The sequence below is a fragment of the Embiotoca jacksoni genome, unplaced genomic scaffold (assembly GCF_022577435.1).
Source record: "Embiotoca jacksoni isolate LCO1_2020_lvr unplaced genomic scaffold, fEmbJac1.0.p SCAF_12, whole genome shotgun sequence".
NCBI lineage: Eukaryota > Metazoa > Chordata > Actinopteri > Embiotocidae > Embiotoca > Embiotoca jacksoni.
The window spans coordinates 19,235,143-19,258,697 of record NW_027185252.1 but is presented as its reverse complement, the minus strand read 5'-3'; the positions used below and the strand labels follow the sequence as shown (position 1 = coordinate 19,258,697).

Here is a 23,555-nt window from a genome sequence, read left to right as displayed (position 1 = left end):
AGATATGAGCACAGGGGCACAAACACACACACACACAGAAAGTCAGGTTTAAGGGGATGAAATGCCATACCATTATCTCTAATTCTTATCTATACTAAGAGTTCTTCAACTCCACAAACACACACACACAATGTTGGTTTTATTGCACGTGTGATAAAGGTAAGATGACATAGGAAGGTAATGGTTGGCAAACGGACAACACAATGGAAGATGCCAGAAAGTGAAGTCAAAGTATTCACAAATGTGCGTTCAACAGGTTGTGTGTCAGAACTTGTGCGTGTGAGGAAACCGAAAGGGTTACGACAACTCCGATGAACAAACCTTTGATCTGCAGCTCGATTAAGAAGCAACATAACTCAACAGCCAAGTGACCATTAAACACAGCCTTATCTTCTGTGTTATTCCTCATATTGTTCCAGTCCCTCGGCCAAGTCTGTCTGTCTCACTGCTCCGATAGCTCTGATTTCTGCACTGCCGGCTTATATAACCGACTGATGAAGGCCGCCCTCCTTGCTTTGTGTTCCCATCCACCTCCCCTCTCCTTCACTCTCTTTTCTTTCAACTCCTGCTTTTATTTTTCCAAAATCAGGCCTCTGCCACCTCACCACATCCATGTCTCCTCATCTTTCTGTCTACATTCATTCTCTTCTAGTGTCTCTCATAATTAAACCAGTGTCTACAGTCATTTAAAAACATATCTGCAGTTTGGAATGAGGAGAATCTTTACAAAAACTCAGGCTTTTCTATGGGGTAAATCTTTCCACATGCTTTAGCCTTGGATGCCCAAAGGCTTTTTTTGGGGGGGGTGGGCGAGTCCTTTGAAAGGGAGACATATAATTACATCTGCCTTTTCTTTGCATGATTTGGACTTTCAACCAATGGTGGTTTTGCATAGAGATTAGCTGTTATGTTGCAAAGCTAATTCAATTATGAAATTCAAAACAGACATCAGCTGACAGCAGCTTGGACTTCCACGACTTAGAAAATTTATAGAAATGTGGCATGCCTGAATTAGTCACCATTCATCTATGCACAGAGATGCCATTTTTACCATTTCTGTCTATGAACTTTGGTATGCTACCAAATCTGGCTTGAAGCATCTTCTGCTACACCTGACATTTATATGTTTGGACATTACATGGTATTTCTCCTTTGAGTCTTCTTTAAAAAAAAACGGATGTAGGGCACTGACTTTATGCTGCGAATAGCCCTGGCTTGGAAAGCAGAAACTTCCTTCATCATTAATTTCCCTTTGGCAAGCTCGGTAACCAGTTCCCAAAGCGCTGTAGCTATTATTGAGCCTGTTGACTATTTTTCAAGGCCAGGCATCTCCACACGCAAGACAGACATTATGGAAGGGATCACTGTCGCTATCTGCTCACACATAAAACCAAGAAAGCGTACAGTCGTAATGCTGTACCTGAACAAAAGACTCACCTGCAGCACTTTCCATGTAACAGTAACAGATGAATGCTATTTAGAACTCAATTGCTGGTAGAACCATAGTCTGATACTTTTGGTCAGTTTGGAAAAAAGCATTTTATAGAAGCTAACATTTTGTGAACAGACTCTGTGACCTTTGACCTGGAAGCTGCTCTGAAATGGCTTTGCATGTGGCTGTGGGAAAGTGTTGTCTGTGATAAAAGTGAGGAAGATGAGTCCGATGAGTCAGAGCGTGGTGTCAGAGTGGCAGCGTATCTTGTTTGGACAGCAGTTTCCTCAGCTGTACAAGGAGTGACGGGCAGGTTAACTGCTGCTGCCCTCGGTGATCAGCGGATGAGAGGATGTTTGTTTCTGTGAGATTCTCTTTGGTCTCCTTCTGTTGAGCTGACCACGCTGAAGGATCCTCTGATTTATTACAGCTTAAGTCTTGCTTTTGTAGTTTTGGTAATTTTACACTGTGTAGTCCCTAAGTTTCCTTTTGAGGTTTGTGAATGCAATACCTTTGCTAAATGTTCATCGTACAGGAGAGTGATTAGATCAGATCGCTTTATAACAAACTGCAGGTTAGTCAAACTCATTTGTAAGAGGAAAAAGTCACTGAATGAATTGGCATATATGAATATGTCTACTGAGAACTATCACGATGGATGATGCCCCTTTTGAACTGAAAGATGCTAAAATGCTCTGTAGACATGAAAGGAACTGTAGAACGTGGTCATAATTTTCTGTGGGATCGTCATTAGAGGTGACACCTCATTACTTGTCATCATTTAATCCATATATAAATATTCATTAATAAAGCGCTAAATAAGAAATGAGCCATATATTCAAATCATATACTTATAATTACTTTCCCGGCCTCTGTTTTGTTACCACCTCTCTCTCCCTCTCTCTCTCTCTCTCTCTCTCTCGCTCTCTCTCTCTCTCTCTCTCTCTCTCTCTCTCCTCTCTCTAGTCCTGTGGTCACCTCAGCTCCCCTGAGTCTCACGTCACGGAAAGAAGCTCCATCAGGACACTTCACCTGCTGTTCCCAGCATTCCCCACTTAGCTGCTGTAATCCTGGGGACCAGGGACAATACAAACATACTCAGTGGATTACATTCAGTGTGTTCTGGTGTGTGTGTGTGTGTGTGTGTGTGTGTGTGTGTGTGCCGCATAAAAGAGATGGAACAGAAGATGACTATTCTTGGTGCGGCATAATCTATTTGTAAGCAGGCTGTGTGTGTGTGTGAGTTCATGAGGGACCCTCTCACTCGGTAGGCCTATTCATCACTGACGACTGTCTGTATGTGCAGGGCTTACTGTAGATCCCCAGCAAACACACAAACACACACACACACACACACACACACACACACACACACACACACACACACACACACACACTCATCCACACATAACTGTATATGACAGGGCCACCCAAACTTTTTCGGTGTGCTCCTTTTACTTCTGTTTCTTTCTTTTTTTCGTGGTTTCACAGACCATCTCTATTCAGCAGAGATCGAATGCCGAGAAAAGTGGAAAATTGAAATGCTTCTACACACACACACACACACACACACATGGCCCACCCAAGGAAAAATGTTAGCAGATTAATGAAACATGCAAATATCCAGCGGGTCTGTCCAGATCTCTCCCTCCTACTGAGCCTCATTCACATGCATCAGATCCATTAATATGAACGTCAAAGGGGCCTTTGCTGTATGCATCATTTGAATGGGAATACTTTGGAAAAGAAGTATTGTTTTGCTTTTGCAATAGAGGTGGCAGTAGTCGGGGTGCATGAGTGAACAAATCTTGAAGCATTTTAAACATGTTTATGAACTTCAGGGGGTTTAGCACCAGACCTGGACAATAAAGTCTCCCTGAGCATGAAATGGGAGGATGGATTTTCTGCTGCTCTCACACAGACTCCATCCTCTACTCTGCTTCCTCCCTGGACCTCCTTCAGATGTCCTGACCCGGGGAGAGCAGGGGAGGAGAGGGTGTGTGTGTGTGTGTGTGTGTGTGGGGGGGGGGGGGGGGGGGTTGTGGATGCAGTGTCCAGTCCTTCTCCCCCAGCCGGCCCGACTCAACAACAACAGCTGAAATGGTTTGCAGATGTGGCTTCACTCAGCTATTAAATTCTTTATGAACTCAGCAGACGTTGGGAGGGGGGGGGGGGGGTGTTGGGAGTTTTGGAGCAGGCTGGACCTCAGGGGGCTGTTAGCATTTGTGAATTTGGACGTGTGCATGTGTGTGTTTTTCTTAAAGTGTGTCTGTGTGGTGACCTCGCATCTATGTACCTGACCATGGACCGTTAGGGATATTTTTAATGTGTAAATGTGCATCACTTGGGTGTGTGTGTGTGTGTGTGTGTGTGTGTGTGTGTGTGTGTGTGTGTGTGTGTGTGTGTGTGTTTCCACCTCCGGTCTCAGTAAAACATCACAGCCGATGTATAAATGTCTTTAGCTGATGCTTCCATTGATTTATTGAAGTCCATCAAGTAGACCTGCAAAGACAAAGTGGAGAAACAAAACCAAACCTGGCTTCTGGCGCAACCCAGGATTTATTTAGGATCAGTTAGTATGTAGGTGGGCTCAGTGACTTTTCTAAAAATAAATCTTTGTATTCCAAGTGTAATACTGAATTTCTTATCAATGAAGCAGTCTTTTGCATAAAATTAGCTAGTTTTTCTGTGTAACTGACAGCTTGCTGACATTATACGTCGTCTCAAGTTTTGCAAACTGTAGTTTAGCACGTTAGCTATGAATCTCAGTGGCTTTATCATAAAAGTAAAGTGAACTGTATACACTCTGTAATACACCAGTCTGTCCACTAGAGGATACCATCAGTGCCACGGTTTGCCTCGACAATTCGTGAAAAGTTCACATATGACCAGAGTTGAAGGAGATCACGTGACAAAGTCCAAAGAATGGGTAAGTCAAAGTAGGGCAGGAGTTGGGGGAGGTTCAATGGCTCAAACACAGCCTTAATCTGGACGATTGGTATTCGAGTATAAAGCAAAGCAAAGTCAAGGTTGATTTCTTTTAAGTAATGTAAGTTGCTTACATAATGTAATGTATCTAACTTTGATAACATTCATCAGGTAACTTACATGACATATGTAACGATACTTCTGTAAAATGACTTATTTGAATCCAAACCATGATCTTTAACTAACCTTAATCAAGTCTATTTTGAGCCTAAACCTAACCAAATTGCGACTAACCACATGTTTTTTTTTAAACCTGGCACCTTCCTTTAATGCCTAGGCGTGGCACAAATGTGACACTGACATGGTATCGCAAATGGACAGACTTGTGTATTGCACACATTGGTGTGACATCAGGTTAATATGTAACCATCAGACATACTGTATTTGTTATTACCTGTAGGGGATCTAATTCTGTAACTGGTCTGCAGACCTGGGACACCAGGAATGAGTCAATCACTTAATGTTGTGTTCACACTGTAAGTGAATCAAATTAGGGCTCCCAGGCAGGCTGTGTTGAGCCCTCCAAACAGTCAATGAATCACCTCGACAGACGTTAGCTGCAAGAAACTGCAGCACTATGTCTAAAACCACCCTCTTGTTCACTCCTTTATTACTCCTTATGTAATGAACACTCGTTAGTGAGCAGTAAATGGACATTTAGGCCTTTTCATCATCACATTTTGTAATCACCATCAGCTCTTGAGTCATGCAGTGGTCAATTACACGTTTATAAAATGCATCTCATGGCATTGTAGAATTGTTAGCAGACGGTTATGTATATGCCTGGAATGCATCATCTTTTCTGCCTTTGTAGAAGTTTAGATGATGGACAGATTTGCATCCTCTAAGACACGTCTTCTACTAAATACTGAAATATGATAGTGTAAAGACCCTGAAAACAAATTTTGAAGGGGTCTTAAATCAGCACAATTTCTAAAGTTGGTGAGAAGCTTCTGTATTTGTATTTTTATCACAGCCTGTTAAAGAGAGATAGTTGAAAACTCAGGGGCTTTAAAAATAGAACATTTTAATAGTCAAAAAAAATCAAAACAACTACTGAGTTCAGTATTGCTCTCTTTTTTTCAGAGGATTTACCTAGATTATGAATTGACTCTATTTGTTTTTCCCAAATCATGAATTCTCCACTATAATAAAATACATTTGATTATATGTTTTATAATCTAATGATGTGTACACTGCTGCAAGCCATCCACGTCATATGTATTTTTTTTTAAACTGTACAAAAACCACTTTCCCCCCTCAGGATTTAGACTGTCAGCACTCAGATTACAGTGCTGGTTCACTTTTAACATCAACTACACACACGCACACACACATACACCATACAAATCATACCCTTTAGCATGAGTGTTACAGCAACAGCACACAAACCCCACTGTTCAAACAGGCCTAATGATGTGCACACACATGTATCTGCAGCCTGCTTTTCTCTCAACAAAATGCCAAACTTGTGTGTGTGTGTGTGCCAAGATGCTGGTATGCCTGCTTTTGCTCAGTAACCCCCCCCCCCCCCCCCCCACCACACACACACACACAAACTTACACACACACATGTATCTGTTTCTTTCCCTTCTTCCACTCTTTCACCTTTTTTTTACAACTTATGTAAAGACCGTGTGTGTTTGTGTTTGTGTGCATGTGTGTGTGCGTGTGTGTGTATTCAGGCAAGAGAAAAGCTTTGGTGACATTAAACACAGTTGACGGGGAGTGGGCAGAATAAACAAGGTCCTGAGTAGAAAGGCTGCCCTTCAAACACTCCGTACTCGGTGCATAGGCCCAGGATCAACTGTGTTTATCAAAGTCCTGGGGCTACAGAGGGAGGCAGACAAAGAGGGAGAGACAGAGACAGAGACAGAGAGAGGGTTGGGGAGAGGGGAGACAAGACTGAATGATGAAGTGAAATGTTGAACTGTGGACTCTATTGTTGGGCCCTTGTTGTTGCTTGTTGTTTCTATAGATTATTTTTGGACAATAAAGCTCAACTTTGTGTTTCTGTCCTAGTTGCCGCTAACATTGTCTGATTCAACACGTTGAGGTCTAGTGGGAGGTCGTTGGTGAGACAGAGCTGTATGACTGTTCATTCAGTAGTGAATCAGTGTATTCATCCATTTAGTGTTCAGTTTTGTTTTTGTTGTTCCCGTCGACCTTTTCTTTGGAGGAAAAACTAAATTTCCGGTGGCAGCTTTGATTTACTAAACATAAAACTGAAAGTAATATGGTGTAAAATACTTATTAACAAAAGTCATGTCAGGAAAATGTGAAAGTAAAAGTATTGTCAGCAAAATGTACCTGTTTTTACAATCATTTGGGAAAAAAATATCTTGTTATTCATCATGGGCCCTTTAAGGGTCACTTTCAAGTGACCATTTAAAACCCTCACTTCATCCAAGCAAGCCTTTTCTTGCAAAACAAATATTTTCACCTGTTTTCAATATAAATTAACAGATAAGACTAGTGTGATACATAAAACTTTGAGTAAATGTACTTTATGAGCATTTTAGACAGTTTAATTAGATACACATTATTTTGAAAAGTTTTTTGTTTGTCTTTGTGCGTTCTTTTGAAAACTTTTGAATGGGTTGTCATGACATTGGGGAAACACTCTCCCAGGAGTAGTCATGTGATAAACTATACCTGCAAAAGAGCCGCACAATTAAACCCAAAGAAAATCGGCTGAGGTGGAAATGTCTGGTGCGCATGCTCTGCTCATAAAGCATGCTCAGTATGCAATCATTGGGCCAGTATGGGAATGTCTTACCAGATTTTAAAACACCATATACTGTGAAATACAGAAATTTGTCTGGAGTGATGGGATTAATCAACATTGAGTGCACTCATTTGGCGGAGGCTGGAATGACCTTCACACCTTCAAAAGTCCTGCACTATAAGTTTATCATGTTACGATTATTTCTGTAAAAGTCTTGATAGCCATCTTACTTGGTCAGAGCTAGTAACATTTTAGGAGCAGCTCAGGGTGAAACATGCAGAGAGAGATTAAATACATGCCCTTCTAAGATAACTGTGAATCTTCAACTCTTCGACTGAAAATCTGTTTAATAAACTGTAAAACAGATCAGTCTATAAAATGATTCAGTACAACAGTCTCTGCATGTATTTCCGATGGTCCAGTTATCGGCTCTGAGTTGTATTCATACTCTCCTCCCTCCCACTTTATCTGGATTCCCTTGAGCCGCGCAGCGCATGTAATCAGTCTGTACAACAAGTGTGTGTGGTTGGGTACGCATCCATTCACATATGTATGAGATAAACTGTGTGTATTGTGGGTTTTTATGTTCCTTTTTGTGTGTGTTTAATGTGATCTCATCTCCCAATCACAGAGCGTCTTCCAGCGGGACAGGAAATTGAGTTGGAATTCAGAGTTTATTATACGAGCCACAGTTCAAAGGCAGAGCCAAGAAAAGAATCAGACAAATCTGTACATTTATGAGAGTGGGATCCATCTCACAGCATACATCACTCCTGTTCTGAGTACTCTAATACCTCTGAGCTACACCAGCGATATGAACTCATAAATCATAAGTCAGCCTCGGGATTGGGAGAAGTCGGCGCCTTCTGCAGCCTGAGAGGTTGATGTCCTGTTTCTTTGCTCAGTCATTGGCACATGAAGCGAGTTAAAGTGCAGATTCACCCGAATTACATATTAATTACATTTAGTGGAATCCATGTAGATAATGCTGGTAATCAGCTTCTGCCTTCATTCCAAAACATATGAATATAAAAAAAAAATACAAAAGTGTTGTGTCTTCCCAGCATCCTGGTTAATCTAGACACAAAATAAATAATTTTTGTGGAACCAATTTCTAGCAAAGAAATAGTCCCTATGAAAATAAAATTCAGTTCATCTTCATTGTGCTTGAATTTAAATATTAATAATAAATACTTTTGAAATATAAATTTAACTAATACCACCAGTTTACTTTTTTAGGATTAATCTATACATCTATGTTAGCAAATAGTTGCTTCCTCTCACTTCAGGTACAGAACCACATTAGTATGAATTTGTAAGTTTTTCTGGCCTTTGTAAAAAAAAAACAAAAAACAGGTAGTTTAGCTGTTAAATACTCCACACTAGTTGCTAGCTTTGGCTCTTATCATAATGGGTATATTTGAGTGGTTTTAACAGAACTTTTTCAATGAGAACAGCTGCCTGCTGCATCTGGAAACAAGGTTAATGAAAGCAGTTATTCAAAATGGTGAAGTTTGTGTCTGGAAAACCAAAACAATTGAGCTAAAAGAGGCATAATATGAAACTGTAGGGGAAGGAATATTTACCAATGAGATGAAATTACTTTATCAAACATAAACATACCAAGGACTGACATTAAGGATTGATGATTGTACTCAGTTCAGTATATGTTTTGTTGGACTCATGTTTGAATCCAGAACATCAGCTCGCTGCTTCTTCAGTGAAAATCTTGTCCTCACCTGATGAGCTCCACTCAAACTGATATGTAGGCAGAGGTGTATGCAGCTAAACTTTGTTTCTACATTTCAGTTTTCTGACTGATCAATGTAAAATCCTGCACATGCTGTAGCTAAAATTAGCCAGGGTGTGGGGTATTTCCATGCGATTTGTACTCTGCATGTCGTCTGTATTAGTTTACAACCAGCGTGTATGTGCAATGTGCAGTTGTGCATACCCTGCATTAGTATGAATCAGGTTTCAGAGTTACAGTAGGGTTAATCTTGCACCAGCATGTCAAGCCACACACACACACACACACACACACACACACACACACACACACACACACACACACACACACACACATACACAGTGTATTCTAGAAAGGTGGTGCGAAACAAAGATAACAATAGAAATGGGTGTCAGGTTTCTAAGGTGTGAAACCTTGGCATCGTGCCACAGACACACACACACACACACACACACACATACCTAGCTGCTGAAATGTTAGTTAGTCACCCTCTCTACTACTTCCCACCAACACCTCCTCCATATCTCTTCGATTGTTTCTCCCAATCCCTTCCTCTCCACTCTCCCCTCCCCTCTTTCTCTAATACAGCTTCAGTAATCAAAGAGTTAATCATAATCCCCAGACTTTACAGACACACAGGCCTTCTTTGTTTCTGTGTGGAAAAAACCAGTGGAGCACAGATAGAGTGAAAAATCTGAAGTCACGTTCGTGGTCAATTAAGCTTTAAAAATATTTTAAATGTTCTGTACTGAAAAAAGCTCTCCACACTTCAAATGAAAATCATCAGAGGACTTACCCCCGCAGTAATCTGTAAGGGTTTAAGTGTTTTAGTGGGGGTCGCACATTAATGACTTGTGCATACATGTGTGTGCGTGCATGTGTGTGAACATGCAGTGCTGATCCAGAGCCTGAATCTTAACCAGTTATGAAGAAAGTTAGTCAGAAATGCTGGCCATGAGAACATTTGGACTAGCTCCAAATTAAATATAGGAACTGCTCCGTTAATTTATGGCAGGTTAAGTACAGCCAAAGCAATGTCTAAAATGTGCTGCTTTCATCCTCCCAGTTTGTGTGTGTGCATGTGGAATGAGTTCCTTCAGATGGCAGAATGATAAGATTGTTCTTTGCCATACAGTTACATCAGTATGAGCTGTGTGTGCATGTGCAGACAGGTTCAGGTTTTAACTGGGCCACATGTCATTCAAAGAAAACAAACAGCAAACCGACTGCTTTCATTTTAACACAACTTACCTGCTGTGCAATAACACACACATGCTGCATTGAAAAACAGGCCTTTATACTGCTTGTCTTTATAGAGGTGTTAACACTGAGTTCCACCTATGACTGTACCTGTTTGTTTCAGGATGAATTGAAGTAACTTTTCATCTAAAGCCACCAACATTTCAAAAATATCCTTTGTCTAATCCTTTATTTTAACTACTTGAAAAGCTAATTACATTCAAGTAAACCAAAGCTGTGTGAATTGTCACATGTTTGCATGCTATAACTCTAAAAGTTGATGGGGAACATGTAAGTAATGGGAGTTTATCAAATGACAGACTTCTTTTAGTACACTCACATACAAATAGTGTATGTGTACACATGTTTGTGTGGTACTTGAATTTCGACAGACTATTGTTGTCTCAAACTGCACACTGCTGTTTTTCACATACCAGAAATAACCGTAGCATTTGAATACATCACCTGCCAACATATCTGCTGGCCTTCATTATTTTACACAGAAATTAACATGTTTTTGTGCCTTCTGTTTAACGTACACAATAAGCAGACCATAGCTTCAATAGGACAGCAGTATAGTGGCACTGTGCTATATGGTATGTGGTATAGTGCTGTGTTATGCAAAAACTGCAGCTCCCTCAAACCTGAAAAAACTTGAGGATGGTGGTCCTTTTCTGCTATGTTGCCAAGATGGTGACCGTTTAGTGGAAACTAAATTTTTGGACTGTTTTGAATACATCAAGATCTCATTTCAGTGTTTGACATGAGTAATCCTCTGGCGGGGTAGATTCATTATTCTATTGCTATTTACTATCCCAATCTTTCATTCCAACTGAGCTTCACATTCGCTTTAATCATTTTGTTTGTTTGCTGTTTAAAGTGTCACAGGTGGATATTTCACCATTGTACCAGGTACATTTTAGCCATAGCCTCTTCTATAAAGGGTATCTGACTTTTTCTTTATTAAAATGTTCTAAAACTGCATGTTTTATCAAAAATAAATCTAATTTCCACCCATCACCAATGTCTATTTAACTTCTTGATTTATTTTTAAAAGTTACAAATGATAGAGGGCATGCTGGGACACGGGAGGAGAGGAGCCCAATAAAAATACATGCACCAGGCCAATCACAGCTACGTTACTCCACAACAGATAATCTACTACGTGAGTGAGTGAGTGAGTGAGTGAGTGAGAGCAAGAGAGTGATTAATGTTCTTTTGCACAAAAGTTACGACACAACACCCCATAAAACTTTGACAAGTCTGTTTGCATCAAAAACACTGGTTAGTGGATGCAGCCAGAAAATAACACAGGATTTGTTGTCACAATTTAATTTGAAGAATGGATATTGTGTCATCTGGGTATTTGTGGTATACTGCATGTTTCCATACTTGTCAGTGTGAATGCACTTATGTCCTCAAAATAGTGACTGTCAGTATATAAGTACGCCATCTGAAACAGATAAATTGTACCTGCTAAACATCAGGGCTTTGGCCTTATTATCTTAATCATGTTAGCATGCTTATGTTATCAGTTAGCTCAACGTCTCAGCTGAATTTTTTCTGTGTGCTGGCAGTTATTCTCAGTTTATTTATGTAGTCATTTCTTTTTATAAAGTTGATATGTGCTCTAACAAACAAAGACAAAGTAAGATGCAGCTTCTCCTGAAACTGTAAATGAAAGCAACCCTTTTCTAATCAATGAAGCTCACATAATTTCCTGTAAAAGTAGAGAGAAGATGTAAAAGAAAAACATCATACATTTTTCTTTCCCTCTCTCTGCCTGTGTGTCTAAACTTGTCTGGGGTTTTATCCTGCTTTTGTACCAGGAAATTGCCCCATTATCCCAGAGTTTGTTTTTTATCGCTGCCTCCTCACCGACACAGCCAACTGCAGACACACATATGAACACCCCACAGATACACATAGCCTACATCAGATTCACACAATCATGCGTGGAGGCCTGTACTGATGTGCTCTCACACACAACTCACACACACACACAGCAGGTTTATGCAGATTCTGTAAGTGTGTGTATATTTTTAGGGTGTTGCTTGTATTGTTCTGCTGTGTACCAAAGCTGTGGGAGGTCTGACGATGAACCTTGAGGTCCTGCAACTTGTTTCCTGTTTACACTGCTCTACACAATTACTACCCAGCTGATGCATTGTGTGCTTACAGTACACGTGTGTGTACAGTATTGTGTGCCTGTGTGTCTTGGCCTGTGAGTTCTTGCCTGCCTGTTTGTGTGTCGACATGTCTGCCTGCCGATGATTTGCGGCCTTGTTATGTTAAAGCCCTCAGAATTGGTCCATATTCCATAATGCTAATTCAGAGAGAAAATATTATTTCTTAGATAACTGGACAATGGAGAGCAGTATGGCAGCAGGGTTGTTTCCACTGGAACTAAATATCCCTGCATGTGGAATGATAATAGAAGCTGCTGAAATAATGTTTTATTATTTTATGGATCAGCAGAAAAATAAACTATTGTGATATTACTGTCAGATTGTGCTGTAGTTAGGGTTGGTTGAGGTTACCATAAGGTTAGCCTGCCACAGAAATGTCTTCTGTAAAAAAACAAGAAAATGCACTGAAATAAATACAGCACAATGTGAAAAGGTTGGTGGGGTTATTTAAAAGCAGTAAGGACTAAAAAGATATTAAGGCAGTTTCAAACCAGATAATTGTCACTGAATGTGCATGTTAACATATTTGTGTATTTACGGCCTCATACGCAAAGCCTGCATGCCTTGACAATGTCCTCTCAACCTAAACATACTTTTTACATTGAGATTCATGTAAATAATCTATTGTTAAACTCAAAGCAATGGAAATGGTCTCTGACATGGCTCAAGTGAAGCATGTAAAAAAAATGGGTTGAAATCATAAACTCAAAGCTGCACCAGTCTATATTTTTATATTAATAATTAATCATTTGACTTTGTGCAACATAAAATGTTTCACTTGTGATGAATCGACAATCGTCCCATGACTGGTTCATTTGTCTATTTACTGTTAGTCCAACAGTCCAGTCCGGACCCAGTCTTATTACTTTTTTCTTAGCATGAAACAACAGACGGACAAAGTTAACTTGTTTGCAAGTGAACATAGCAGAGCATTTAGCAGCTATACAGTATTTAGCTGCCAAATATTCTTCACATGAGTTCATTGAGTCTAAAAGAAAAGTGGAGTGAATATTGGACTTAAACTGATCAGGTGGTCAAATTGCAGGTGGGAAATCTTGAAAGTCAAATCATGCATCTGTCTTTCATTGATTCAGGTACTTTTTTTAATTGCAAATATAACTTGATGTTGATGGAGCCACCCAATAGGTATGTGATGCTATCAAAAGTGCAACAACATGCACATATTTCTGGCCAATCACGTGAACAGAATCTCAAAGGAGCTGAGGAAGGGGATTTGTTTTTGCCCTGAAATTAATTAAGCCAGCCACAGAGGCATTACGACCACGGCCAACCAGAGGGACAGTTATACTCAAAGAACCGTTAAGTTCAGTGTCCCAATGGACCCAAATATATAATGGTTATATAGAGGCTTCAAAACTGCCACTCCTTCACATGAAATAGCAATGGAGTAGGAATGGTCGATCTGTGTGTGTGTGTGTGTGTGTGTGTGTGTGTGTGTGTGTGTGTGTGTGTGTGTGTGTGTGTGTGTGTGTGTGTGTGTATGCATCTTGGAATGAACCCTTTGAGGAGTTTCATATCTGTCTGAACTGACAGGTGCTTTCCAGGAGCACCAGGTGCTCTATCAGCAACAGAAAAAGATGTTATGGTTGTGTTGCACTTTGTCCTTTTCTTTTAAAATAGTGCCCATAGGAAGATATGTTTGTCTGTTTCTGTTTGCATTGGAGGAGAGCTAAGTTGACCAATCAGATCAATGATAATAATCTCAGGAAACCCTTTTTGTCTCAGGCCCTGTATCCCACCACTCTCAGTGTCCAACTAGTGTCAGATATCACCATTTACCAGAGTGGGACTGGTCTGTCAACACAAACAAACACAGACAGGTTTTAGGGACAACACATGCCTAACTGGGGTATGGGAAGTATTTATGTGAATAGAAATAGAGAGGTAACAGTTGGCAAGTGGTTCTCCTCATGTAAACAAGACACCTGAAACTAAGACACATAAGCTTTCCTTTCCTTTCCTTTCCTTTCCTTTCCTTTCCTTTCCTTTCCTTTCCTTTCCTTTCCTTTCCTTTCCTTTCCTTTCCTTTCCTTTCCTTTCCTTTCCTTTCCTTTCCTTTCATTTATTTTACTCCCCCAATGTCACCCCCAACTCTAATTAGTCCTGACTCCACTTTGATTCTGTAAAACAAGGACTTTGTTTAAGGGGGAACCATCAACGGTCCATCTGGAATAACTTTAAAAGTTGTTCCAACAATCTGCCAAAATGTCTTTATAACGTCAAAGCAAAGAAAAAGAAAAAAGAAAAACCAAAAAACGAAGAAAAGTGGGTTCATGCAACCTGTCTGAGATGTAAGAGGGTGAAGCGATCAGTCTAGAAGCTGTCTGCATGTTTAGGTGTATCGTTAGATAAAATATCTGAGTGAATATATCTTATAGAACAAGATTGTGTGATTTGGATAGAAAGTTAAGAAGCTTTAAAAAGGAAAACTGATTTTGGGACTGTCCTTCAAAGGTCTTTAGTTTTCTAAAAGCAGAATCAAGAAGAACAAACATATGAGTGTGGAGACTGGAGGAATGCTGAAATCAAGATGTTAGAGCCTGACATGACAGTCAGGTTGACAGGAACAATCCCGCTCTTCCTCTGTTTATCGTTTCATTTGAGCAAGGGCAATTAATCACCCATCTCGACACACATGCACATGCACAAACACACACACATACACATACTTATTTTAAGAGATGCATCGGTGACATGTGTGAGGACTGTCAGAGGTACAAGTGTTTAACGCAGCTCAAGTGTACACTTATAAGGTGCGCTAGGTCCAAGCCAAACAGTTGTGCAGGTTTGGATTTCAGACCTGCTACAGCCTTTAATGGCTAAGTCAACATGAAGTCAACATCAGAGTATTATAGCTGCTGAACACTCAGGCTGCATTCAAAGAAGGAAAGGTGGACCCTTTACACACTGAACCTATAGTGTGTGTTTGAGTGTGTGTGATTGTTTGACTTGGATTTAAAAGTAAGTGTGTGAATTTCTGCTGTGGAAAATCAAAGGTTCAATACGAGATAAACCCAAGACGTATGATACTCTTTTATCTGCTGTGTTTTCTAGTTCTAGCAGACAGAAGAACTTTATTTGTCTGCCATGAGGTTTTATATATTCATTAGCTGCTGTGAATTTCAAAGTAAAAACCTGTTGGAAGTTTCCTGTATTGCTCACTCTCTGAAACTCAGGTGCTAAGGTTACAAGACACAACTTGAAGCCGTCATACGCAAATCTTTGCCTGGAGGCAGAAATTGTATTGTTTGTCGTGCTCTCCTCCCCCGTCAGCTGGTCAAATTCCCACCCTAGCAGCTGTCACTCATTTTGATGAGCTGTCTACCTATGAAACTGTAGATGGCCCGAGGCTGCTGGAGACAGGTTTGAAGAGGCAGAGCCAACTCGTGGAGAAAATAACTGTGTTTTCCACTGGTGTTTGATGCACATTTGGCCCTGCTGACACTTGTAGTCCTTCTATCATGCAGCAGCTTAAATCAGTTCTACTCAATGTTTTTATATCAACCAGGGATCATTTGTGTGTGTTTAATCTGAAAGGAGGCACTCATATTGAGAAACCAATAGAATCATCCACCAAGTCTACAGGAACTGTAGCTGTACCCAGCATTACAGAATTATAGCTTCTTTCAGCTTGTTGTTTTTTTTTTTTTTTTTTTTTTTTTTTTTTTACTGTTCTGGTCCTGGTCTCACAACTGTTGTCTCTATTGTTTCTGGTAGGTGGGGGCAGCTGTTAAAAGTTGTCAAGAAGTTGCTATTAACTGTGTGCTATCTCCCTAGCACCTTTCGCCAGACAGCCAAAGTTAGCAGCCAGCATGTGAACTTAATAGCACATTGAGAAACTATAGATATGTTTCTCAGTAGTTTGAGACCAAAGTAGAGCTAAAAGGAATATTGCACAACTTGCAATGAATGCAAGTGTTGCTTCATGTCTGTTGGATGTATGAAAAGGCAGCAGCTGGCTATCGCATATAGCGATATCAACTTCTTGTCAGTGTTGTTTGAACTCTATTGTTCGCCACCTAATGTAGGGACAAGTTCCTGGAACTAAATCTCAGCACTGCTGCTCGTGACACTTGATGTTCCAGGTACTTTTAGGGCTTTCAAACACTGAGGTATCATCAACTGATAACAAATCTACAATATTATTATTGCACCCACCAAGTATTAGCCTGTAAAAAACAGCTAGAAAGGCTTAAACCTAAAAAAGAGGAAGAATGGAGAGTGTTTCTTGGACGAGCAAAGATATTCAGGGTCAAATTAAAGTGATACGTTGGGGCAAACTTTAGTAGGAGCTACAGTGTAATGTTGGACAGCCAGCCTAAATATGACCAAATATCAGTAACGATATCAGCAGCACTCTGTCTATTTTTGTCGATCCAACTACCACTTATTTCACTGCGTTCCTAACAGCACATAAAAGTGAAATATTTGAGCCTTGTATCAAAGCCTTACAAGGTTCTTCTAAGTTTAGGTTGGGGGTTGTAGAGTTCCTTTCGTGGAAATGGGGCTATTATTGTCACTTACATATGCTACATTACACCAACACGCTAATAGTGACTGACAAAGTGTCAGGAGTGTATTTGTTTTCTCTTGGCATTCATAGATCGCTTCTCCACGATCCTCGTCTGCATCGTCGCTTCAGCTCGGACACTTACGAGCTGTCAGTCAGCACTTGCTCACAGCAAACAAATGAACTCCACTCCTTTCTCTAATTGTTTGTGGCGATGAAATGCACGTTAATACTCTTCAGTTCGCATTGAGCTAATACTCTGTTTATAGCTCTGTGCTGTGCAGCAAATATTCCTCTGTCATCATGCTCTTTCCACACACCCTCAATAATAACTTATAGAAGCTGTTGCTGATATACGCCAGTCCTCAAAATACACTTTTTACTGTGACATCTGTGTTGGATAATGCCAATTTATACAGTTTAATAAGTGGTGTTTATGGCACAGCAAGGCCAATGGAGAGGTCTACTGTTGCTCATATATTTCTAACAAAGAGACTTTTATTGATTGTTGGACAGAGCAGACATTTGTGCACCATGTACTAGCATTAATATACACACAAAGGACATGCTCATATGAAAATTTACACACACACGCATAGACCTTAGGACAAACTTTTGTGCACAAAAAAAAAGTAGAAGAAGAAATAGTAGAGCTAGATGGAGTTTACTTTAGAAAGACAAGTTTGAACACTGAAATATGTAATTCCATATGATACTGTATACTTGTGCTTATGTGTGTATTTATGGAGGTAGAGCTGTGTGATGGGGGCTCCCAGCAGGTCAAGCCGCAGCCGGTTGTATTTAGACTGTTTGACATGCGCAGCACTGAGGTCCATGAAGGTGGAACAACAGACAGACAGACAGACAGATAAATATACTTTAAACATATACATTAACATGTCATGCAATTTAGTGGAAAGTTTAAAGCTGCACGTGACACTGTCCCAAGTTGGTGTCCCCTAATGGAAGTAAGCAGAAATACACTCCACTGAGCAGGTGGCAAACGTTTTAGCAGTCTAGCTTATTTCTGGATGGAGTTCTCATTTACTTCTACTTAGGGATCCAACATGCCATTTCATGGGTTTGAAGCTAATGTACTTCTAGTTTTGAAACTGAGCACACCTTCTTCAACCAGTGAATAGGAACTTGGTTGACTGAAAGCGCACGTGTTTTCTCCTCAATCTGGAATAAACTCTTCCCCCGATACCTTGATCCTCATCTCTGCTAACTCCAATGTTGGAGGATCGTTTTTGCATTTGCATGTGAGAAGCTTAGAAAGTCTATCACCTACAGATCACATATCCTCTCACTGTGGCCACCTTGACCATTTAAATACAAAGAGCAGTCAAAAAGTCCACAGACCGCGCACATCAAATTTGATGGCAAACTCAGGAAATCTGCAACGCAGACCCTTGAAATGCTTCAGAAAGTCTATGGCAATAAAGCAATAAACTGGGTGAGGTGTTTTGAGTGTCATTCGAGGGATAGAATGTCACTGTCCAAAACTGGAGAAGGTGCATGACATTAGGACTGCAAGCAGGTGGGATTTGTTTGACATTCACAGGGTTGTGCACTGTGAATTTGTCCGTCAGGGTCAGACTGTCAACACCAAGTTTTACTGTGACGTTGTAATGTGTCTGAGGGAAAACATTTGGTACCTATGACCAGAACTGTGGCTCGAAGGCAGTTGGGTTTACAACAACTGGCAAGCTTAAAACAAAAGTTTCTCACTCTCAACAACACAGTCCTAGATTCTCTTGGAAAAGGAGGATGAGGCGAGGGGTGTTCACCTGATTGCAATCTTTAACCTTACCACTAAATCTCACACACTGCTCCGATGTTCTGTTTGATATATTGTTCTTTAAGAAAATCCGATTTTGTTATTGTTTTCACTCTACAGTTTACTTTAAATAGGAGGATTTGTTTAAGATGGCAGCGACATTTTGAGTTTGTGATATGATCTGATTTTTTGCGATAGCTGTTTCCAAGGTAGATACCGTACCTCCAACTTGGAGGCTGGCGCTGCAGGGCTGAATGTAAGCTACTATGTGGCCAATATTTACTGACAGATTTGGCTAAATTGGGACTTTAGGCTGTGTGAAAGCCCTTGGCCTTTGACTCTGGTGGATCCTTCATCCCAAATCTGGCATCAGTCTGGCAAACAGATGCACCAGATTTAGGCCTATGTTGCTATTTTGGCTACTTCTAAATCAATGCTTTTTTTTGTATCTACCTATGCAGCAGATATATTTACTGTCTATAATCATCACTTTACATGTTTCCTTTAAGCCTTTAAAACTTAGCATAGCCAAAGAACCAAGCACACAGAACTGTGAAAGCACTCAGACAGGGAATCCTACAGACAGGAAGGTCAGCTTCATGAGAAATAGAAAAGTATTCTCTATTGCCCCACAAACAAACCAGTACAGAATGTTCTTGGCTGATTGCCAGTGGGTGAATGAAGAGACTGTCTCTCTCTCTCTCTCTCTCTCTATCTCTCTCTCTCTCTCTCAGTGTCTCTACGTACCTCTCTCGGCCCTGGCTCGCCTCCTCCCAAGGAGCTGAGAGATGAATGGCTGACAGAGGAATGGAGGAAATATCCAGCAGCCAGATTACTCAGCTCTTGTAATGCCATTCACACTGGTGTGAGGGTGTCACAGAGGCAGGGTTGTGTTTGACTGTGTGCATGCCTACTGTGCTGTATGTTAAAAATGTAACTGTGTGTGTGTGTGTGTGTGTGTGTGTGTGTGTGTGTGTGTGTGTGTGTGTGTGTGTGTGTGTGCATGCAGGGAGGCTCTTTTATCACTGCTGTAAACATCTGTATATTCAATCCAGATAACCTTTGTTTTATAGCAGTGCGTTTCACCGTAGGCCATTGGAGGTACAATAATGCTCGCAGTAATTTACTCACACACTACAATTGTGTCTGCCAACTCTTGTATAACCCACTGAAGTTGTATCAAAGGGGAGTGGGCCATGAAGGGGAGCACAGCTGGAAGGAAACACACACACACACACACACACACACAGATAAGATTTGGAGCTTTCATTTTTGTATTCATCACAGCCACTGAGCTGTAGCGCTGCTCGACTGCAGACACATCGTCTTTTTACAGGGAACATTATGTGTTTTTGCAGGAAAGACATATAAATGTAAACAAAAGAAAAACAACTGTGAAACTGATGTGTGTGTGTTTGTGTGTGTGTTCTCCCCCTTTTGCAGTAATGTATCCACAAGGCTTCAAAGGTGAACTCAAAAGGGGGCAGCGTGAGGTTAAGTTGTACAAGAGACAAACCCCTCTCACCTTGGGCTACGCTATCTCTCTCCCTTATCTCTCTTTCACCCCCACCCATCTCTGCCCAAATCTTGTGCTGTTCATTTGTGCAGGTCTTTGACTAATCAGTCTGGTGTTTTGTCTCTTGATTGGCTGCAATAATGAGGTCCAGCAGGTCAGCAGTACAGCTCCTTATCCCCTCTGAGTGTGTGCGTGTGTGTTTGTGCATGTGCAGCCTGCTGTTAATGAGTGCATCTACAGCACATATGGATTCATGCTCACAACTTGGAACTCTGGTGTGGCCGAACACATGGTGATTGTGCATGTTCAAACACACACACACACACACACACACACACACACACACACACACACACACACACACACACACACACACACACACACACACACACACACACTGATTGATGACCCAGTTAATGTGGTTGTATGAAATAGAGGAGACCCAGGCAGGTCATTGCTTTCTGACATACATCCATCAACATGTCTCACTGGGGGACTATTCTAGCTGCTAAGTTAAACATACATTGTCCTGTTAATGCATGTGTTCGTTTGTGTGTGTGTGTGTGTGTGTGTGTGTGTGTGTGTGTGTGTGTGTGTGTGTGTGTGTGTGTGTGTGTGTGTGTGTGTGTGTGTGTGTGTGTGTGTGAGTGAGTGTACCTGAGGTAAGCACTGAAACCTGCTTTGCTCAGGGAGATAAATGAGTTCTGGAAAGTGCCGCATAGTCTTGTCAGGATGTGTTTCAGGTCAGGTGATATGAACCAAAAACCCAGTTTCCTCACACCCACATAAACATCTTGAAAACCATTTATATGTATCATTTGTTTAACAGCCCAACAGCTATATAAAATCATCATCCCCATATCCACAGCATAATATAATCAGTATATTAATCATCACTTTAATCTGAACCTCATTTTCCTCAAAGACATGTCATGTGCATTGCATTAAATTGGCACCTTTACCGCCTTAATATAATGTCCTTCCTGTTGAAGCATATTATAGGGCAGGACATAAAGCATGGGAAGAATCTAGATGGTAAGTAAATGGTTAAGAGGAAAAGAAGCCATAAAAAGTCATAAGAGTGGTAGAAAATATCTAGAGAGTACATCTGGGGCAGCAGACCAAAGTGTACGTTTTCTATTTATTGTTCAACAAATAGTGTTTTTGCAGTTTCTTGGGGTGTGTGGAAGTCACAGAGCAGCCCAGAGCACTTCCTCTCAACCCCCCATGAAGCTGCAGAAGATGTTTAAAACTGTGTGAGATGCTATTACTGAAAGGAGAGGTTAGTGCATCTTAAAGTCTACCTTAAAACAATTCTCAAATGTTGTATGGATGTTGAGGGAGTTGCTGGTCGTTGTAACTATTACTCCTCTGAAAACAGACTGTAAAGACATCCTCTTGGGCTGAAATTACTGTAAAAAACATTGGGCACAAAATCCACAGTCTTCTTTGAAAATGATTGACAGCATATAACGATGAATGATGGATGAAGCCGATTTGAAGCCCCGGAGTTGGCCTGCACCATCTTTTTTTTTTTTTTTTTTTTTTTTTCTGAAACAGGACCTTACAAAGAAGAGCTGTGGGGTGTTGCTGTTCACTTTCTGAAAACAAACCCAGCTACCTCTGGCTGAAGCAACACTTAACTTGCTGGGAACACAGAGCAGTCCACATAACATTAGCTAATTTACCTCCATTGGGATAGGGCAGCTAATGTAGACATTCAACTTAGCATCCTGGTGAGGTCTTGTTAGTGTAACTCCTTTATTACAAACGCATACAAAAAGTACAGTTCAGGAAAGAGCAGAATAAAGAGCTGGAGAGCAAGCAAATTGTTAATTGTATTCCAATTGGCCTCCTAAAACCCTCCTAATCCTACCAATGTATTAATAACTTTTAGCAATTGAGACAATAATAACTTGTTGGAAACATTTATTACCTTAATATCTCTAGAAAAAAGTTGAGTCAATTGGAGCCAGCATATAATGCTGTCAATATTGCACTTTAGAGCCGTTTTCTCATATGAACAATGTCTGATTCTCTGGGCATTGTCCAAAGTTACTCATGTAGCACACAGCAGGAGATATTCCTTATCAGACACATTCTCACCTGCTGGAAATACTCTGTTTGGTTTAAGCGATGGGTGTAGAGCATGCAGGAGGCACGATAGAGACATCATCAACACACCCACTTGTCCTCTGTGCATTCTCAATACAATGACCTTCTCCATTCACACCTGGGCTCAATTGAACATTACATGGGGTTTGGACTAGGAAACTGGCAGATTAAAGTCTGTTTAATGTTCGGTCCACCTGATTCGAATACTTCTGTCTCACAAACAGCTCCTCCTGCATTCTGTTCAGCCAACGCTGATATAAGACTTTAAATTAAAAATTTAAATACATGTGATGTGTGGCGTTTAATGGTCACCTTAAAATATTTCATTGCTTGATTTAAAGCTCACATAAGTATCCAAAGTAGAAGTACTGTAGTAATCGAATTAGAATCGCTGCTGTGCACCATGCTAAACAAGCTGTGGGAGCTAATCAGGCCTCAGTAGGTGGTGTGCAGTACGAAGGAAGCATAGTCTGAAACAGAAGCCCATGGTTCACGATTTTCCCCACTTGTCGAAACACCTGCTGAAAAAACAACTCTGGTTATTGGAGATTCTACTTTGCGTAACGTGAAGTTAGCGAAACCAGCGGCCATAGTCAGATGCATTCCCGGGGCCAGAGTGGGCGGCATTGAATCAAACCTGAAACTGCTGGCTAAGACTAATCGTAAATACAGTAAGATTGTTATTAACGTTGGCAGTAATGACACCCGGTTACGCCAATCGGAGGTCACTAAAGTTAATGTGGAATTGGTGTGCAACTTTTCAAAAACAATGTCGGTCTCCGTAGTTTTCTCTAGACCCCATCCTAATCAGACCAGTGATGATATGTTTAACCGTACGTCTTCACTTCACCGCTGGTTGTCGAGGTGGTGTCCCGCTAACAATGTGGGCTTCATTGACAATTGGAATACTTTCTGGGAAAAACCTGGTCTGATCCGGACAGACGGCATCCATCCTACTTTGGATGGTGCAGCTCTTCTTTCTAGAAATATGGCCATACAGCCCTAAAACCTGACATCCCATGGTTGAGGCCAGGACGCAGAGTTGCAGTCTTACACGCTCCTCTGCAGCTTCTTTAGAGCTGTCACTCACCCAAAACACTCAACATCCTATAGAGGTTATATTTAAAAAATTCAACAAAAGATGTATCAATACAAATTTAATAAAAATGTATCCTACCGATCTAATGGATCAAGAAAATATGACAATTAAATGCGGACTATTAAATATCAGATCTCTCTCGTCTAAATCTCTGTTAGTAAATTACTTGATAACTGACCATCATCAGA

The 23,555-nt window shown here is 40.7% G+C and overlaps 1 protein-coding gene across 1 annotated transcript in view; it reads left to right on the top strand.

The window, feature by feature from the left end:
- Positions 1 to 23,274, top strand: part of LOC138195073 (uncharacterized) — a 34,007-nt gene extending 10,733 nt beyond the window's left edge. The window contains exon 2 of the mRNA XM_069144133.1: positions 22,748 to 23,274. Coding sequence (XP_069000234.1) covers positions 22,748 to 23,274 — 527 coding nt within the window. The remainder of the gene's footprint in view (positions 1 to 22,747) is intronic.
- Positions 23,275 to 23,555: the final 281 nt, after the last annotated feature.